This window comes from Takifugu rubripes, unplaced genomic scaffold (assembly GCF_901000725.2).
Source record: "Takifugu rubripes unplaced genomic scaffold, fTakRub1.2, whole genome shotgun sequence".
NCBI classification, from domain to species: domain Eukaryota; kingdom Metazoa; phylum Chordata; class Actinopteri; order Tetraodontiformes; family Tetraodontidae; genus Takifugu; species Takifugu rubripes.
Window position 1 is genome coordinate 1,275,639 of NW_021821632.1, and position 5,000 is coordinate 1,280,638.

The 5,000-nt window shown below is 45.4% G+C and overlaps 1 protein-coding gene across 1 annotated transcript in view; it reads right to left on the minus strand.

Annotated features, from left to right (window-relative positions):
* The window catches only part of LOC115248291 (uncharacterized), a 4,732-nt gene extending 1,062 nt beyond the window's left edge, over positions 1 to 3,670 (minus strand). Inside the window, exons 1-3 of the mRNA XM_029831897.1 lie at positions 3,424 to 3,670; positions 1,469 to 3,343; positions 51 to 178 (exon numbers count right to left, since the gene is read on the minus strand). Of these exons, the coding sequence (XP_029687757.1) occupies positions 51 to 178; positions 1,469 to 3,127 (1,787 nt within the window). The 5' untranslated portion in view covers positions 3,128 to 3,343; positions 3,424 to 3,670. The remainder of the gene's footprint in view (positions 1 to 50; positions 179 to 1,468; positions 3,344 to 3,423) is intronic.
* Positions 3,671 to 5,000: the final 1,330 nt, after the last annotated feature.

Sequence of the window (5,000 nt, forward strand, 5' to 3'; positions counted from 1 at the left end):
ATGTACTGTGTGGAGCTTTTGAGAGATGACTTGTAGTGGTGAGCACGTGCCTGTCTTGATGAGAGAGGCGGCTGAAAACTACCGCCTGGTCTTCAGCGAGATCTTCCTCCATGTTGCTGAGGACAGAGCAGAACTTCTCCAGACAAAGATTCAACTCCTCCAAGTCGTTGAAAGGGAACTGTGAAGAAGCAAATGTGTCGGTCCACGTTCATGTCCACTCACATCCTCCTAACCCTAACCCTAACCCTAACCCTAACCCTGACCCTGACCCTAACCCTAACCCTAACCCTAACCCTAACCCTAACCCTGACCCTAACCCTAACCCTAACCCTAACCCTAACCCTAACCCTAACCCTGACCCTAACTCCCTCTACCTTACTGGACTATAGCCCACTTTCTTTCTTAGACCGCTCAGCTTCTGACTATGTTCTGATATTATGGGGAAGCAGCCTCAGCAGGGGGGGCCATGCACTCTTCTCCAGACCACTTCCTAGGTGTGACCTGGGTCTCCTCCTGGACAGGCATGCCTGAGACACCTCCCTGGGGACGTATCTGGGCCAGGTGCCTGAACCAGCTCTCCAGGCTCCTCTCAGGTGTCTCAACCCTCTAAGGCCGAGCTCTTGAACCCAGCTGAGGGGTCGGAGCCCAGACAAAGAGAATTTCACAAATTTTGAGCTGATGGTCGATACTTGTAGGAGTCCACATTGTTCTGTCACTGAGCTGTAATGATGCTGCTATGCTAATAATCCATGCTAAGTGGCCAAGGACAGATTTAAAATAAAAAATCAACCACCTAAAATGATTAACATTTATTTATGGAAGAAAAATGAAGAGTGGAAGAGAAAAGAACGAAGAAGGGTCTCGCGTCAGCCTCTACATTCATGTGTTAATGAGGCCCTGGTTTTGAAAGGTTTCCATCTGCGCTACTATGGCGACGATACAACAGATGCTATTTATATGAAAATGCAAAGCTAACACACGACACTCAGTGCTGTTATAATTATTGATGCTGGCATAAAAAGATGGGAAAGTGTTCTTGACCGTCCTATCATTGAGTTTTCAGAGAGCAGGCAAATAAACAACTGTTTTTTTCCACAATGCGAAGTCCAGAAAGGACGTATGACGCTAAAATGTTGCTAACTGCAACTATGGACATTCATGCAAATTCTGCTGCAGATATTAAAATGGAACAATGGCTTAAATAGCAATAATAGTATATAAATAACAGCTGTCTTGTTCACTTCTTTCATGATCTAAAAAGATTTATAGAACTGAAATCTGCGTTGCGGCCCAAGAGGACACCTAAAGCGCTGAGTCCACTGACGCCTCATGTCCTTGTCCTTGCATGTCCTTGCATGTCCTTGCATGTCCTTGCATGTCCTTGCATGTCCTTGCATGTCATGTCCTGACTGAAGCATTACTGCTTGGTTTTAAAAGTCACAGCAGCATCGTGCACAGAGGTACTCACCGGACTCTTCCCAAAGGTTGGCTGGATGTTGTAACTGTCCTGAGGGCGGCAGCAGCAGCAGGGGCAGTGGGACGTCATGTTGACCAGCCCTTGCTCCTGCAGGTGGTTTTCACCTTCACTTCTAGGTGGATCCACCTCCTCATCAGGCCACAGCCCTTTAAGTCCAGGGTCTGACATGCTACAGTTGTTTCTAGTCATCCCAGTGAAACAGTTTGGTGCTACTTTATGACTCTGTGTTCTTTCTGGGGCACTTTTGGATGCTATTGCTCTTTTTGGGATTGTATGAAAAAGCCCCCGCATGAACATGTTAGTCAGAATGTTTCGTTTGATGTGCAGGTCGGTCCATGACTGCACAGCACGGAAAGGAGTGGAGGTGTCCAAGGGGAGAACACTGGGAAGACGGGTGCATTTTGAATTTGTTACATAGGGAATATCCTTTCTGTGGACAATGTGCGAGGCAGGTGGGAGAGACATTTGCAGGGAAATATCACGGCTTGAGGACAGAAAGGGGGGTGAAGTCAGGGAAGGGGGCGCATCTCTTGCTGGTGTGTGGTCACTCTCCGTTGATGGAACAGAGGGCAAAGAGGAAGGCACGAGTCTGCCTGTAGATGGAACTAAAGGCTCAGTCCCAAGTAATCCATTGGAAGCCTCTTGGCTCTGTGAGTCTTCGTGCATGTGGTTCGGGCTCAAAACCTTAATGGGTTCTGCCCAATAGACTAACCCTTCAACATCATGGAAAAAAGCCTCCACATTTTCACTCTCCAATTCAGGGTCATTTGTCTCAAACACCACGTCTAAACTGTCTATTTCTATGAGGTCCATTGATGGACAAAATAAAAGACTTGTTGGTGTCTCGGAGACATTCATATCAGTTTGCTGAACCTTTCTTGCCTCTTCAAGTTCATGTTGTTCTGGAAAGTACTGTGGACTGTGTAAGAGTGTGTTTGTCTCTGTTTCAGTTGGGGTGCACACTTCCTCAGAGTGTGAAGTCCAAGCTTCTGATAAACTCCTCTGGAGTGTGTCTTCCTCTACCACAGAGCTGTTTCCACACCTTGGAAGACTGTTCCAGGTTTTTTCTGAAAAGTCTTGGCTGTCCTGTGGGGAGAGGATTGGCCCCATCGCATCTGAATTTGTTTCTGAAGTCGTATCTTTAAGAGACTTTGTGGCTAAAGGAGGAAGGGATTCCAGAACAAGAAAGGAAGTATCTGGATTGTTCTCATAAAACAGAAGGGCCAGAGAAGGGTCTCCAACCTTTATGTCCGTGCCTGAGCATACACCTGGACCTTGAGAGAGGGACTCCTTTTGAATGGAGCTATGTGAGGGTGACTCTAGAGCTGAGCAAACCATGCCAGTGGCTCCTGCCTGCATGCTCGGAGGAGTCCCGGAGCACAAAGAAACTTGGGAAGAATTCAGATCATTCAAATTTGGAGACGTAAAGGTGGATAGAGCAAAAGAAGGCCACCTTTGCCCTTCGGATCCTTGAAGGTTAGTAGCGAGCTGGGATGTTCCAACATCTTTATCACCAGTTAGGAGAAATTCTGCATTTGATTGAAGTGTCGGGTTGTGAGGGGTAACCGAGAGGTTCGACAGGGTATTAACAGGGAGAACGTGAGCTACACTCCGTAATTCACCAAAAGAGGGATGAGGAGGAGGGTACATGGGCAATAAGTCTGAGCCAGTCTGACTGGGGTCTGGCAGGTTCTCTATATCTGAAATTTGAAAGGCAGAATTTGGGAGACATGATAATTCAGGAGATACAGATGGTGGAGCTTTTGGAGAAAGGAGAGACTGGTCAACAGCAGCTAAGGGTGGAGAGACCAGAGAAGATGGTCTTTCAGTGCTGGTGTCTTCAATGTTTGTACCACCTGACAGAGACTGTTAAAAGACAAAGGAGGGTCAGACAGCCAGATACGATACTTCTCTACACTCATCCAAATGATCTCAGCCTTCACGACCTTGGTGGGTTGAGACACGAGTGGGAGTTCCTCCGGCGTAGCAACACTGTCGGACTGGCAGTTGTTGGCCCACGTTATAACCTCTTCACCTTAAAAAAAAGGTAAAGGTGACTATATGTCAATTGTATTCAACCCCAGCAGATTTGGAAAAACTCATAGTAGCAATAAGAAGAAGGAGAAAAAGGAGAAGAACATCCACCTCTCAGCCCAGTGACCAACAGACTGAGCTACCACTACTAAAATAGCAGACTTTTGAAGGGGACATTTATGATCATTTTATGCAGGCTGACATGCTTCCTTGATGTCTAAATGAAATGTTAGTAATGTGCTTCAGGTGAAAAAATGAAGGATTGATCACAGTGGGACTCTACTGTGACCATCACACCCACCACAACCTGCACCGGTAGCTGTGGTTGTATGGGAGGAGATACCCAGCAACCGTTGTGAGATGATCCACATACGTAAATATGTGTCACAGTTTTGCATAATATGTCCCCTTTAATCACAAGTAAAATAAACATTCGGAATAACAACATTTCTACGGTCTTGTAATCATTTAATTGTCACATCTTTATGTTCTAAGTGATGAACAGTTTTGGAGAAAGTTCTCAAAAAAGCTTACATATTACTGTCAATGGAAAGTATAGATTGCTTAACCATAAAAGTTTACATCAATTATACCGTGCAGCTAAATGACATTAATTCAATGTCATTTAGCTGCACGGCACCCTGCTGTGGACGAGATCGAGACCGCTCTGGCTTGGTATCTGCTCCACTTTGACCAGGATCACAGGAGTTAATGTTCCAGTCGACCGTCATCTTTTATTGTAGGGAATCTTTTGTAGTTCAACTCAAATTCATGCAAGGTGCTCTATGTGTGGCCCTTGAAAAAATCCTACATTCTCTCAGAAAATTAGTTCAGACCCTTTTGGAAATTTGGCACATGTAGATTATATCGGCATCGGCACATATTTTACATCAAGGAAATGAATGTCGTTGTTTTGTATTGGGATTTATGTGGAGTGGGGTTACTCGGTAACCTTTAGTTATGTTTGTGTGCTGTTGCTATACTGATAGGTTTGGACACATTGCATATATAAAACTGAAAATATAAAAAATAAAAGGAGATGGACACTGCTAATGGGTCCATGAGATCACCTCGTTATGAAGACCCCACCCACGTGTAAGTGGTACTATGGTGTAAAGGAGAACCGATATAGCTGGAAGGTAGTGTGTGGAGCCGATACTGTCGTGGAAAAGCACTACACGGTCCCATTCCTCACATGGCCACTAATTATGTGTTTAGTCTGCCATTGCTTGCTGACTGGCCTGGCCTGGCCTGGCCTGGCCTTTGTAGACGACCTGGTCAGTAGTGGTCTAATTAGAAGATCTCTAGTAATTTAGCATATTTTATTCGGCAACGTACCAGTCTTGGCCAGGATGCAAGCTGCCCTCTTGTGTTCAGCATTGTTCCTGCACACAGTGGCACCATTTCTCAATTATGCTACGTGTGATGTCCAGTTGCACCGTATTTACCTTAAACTTTCACTTTGGGTGTCACTTTGTCTTTTAATTTG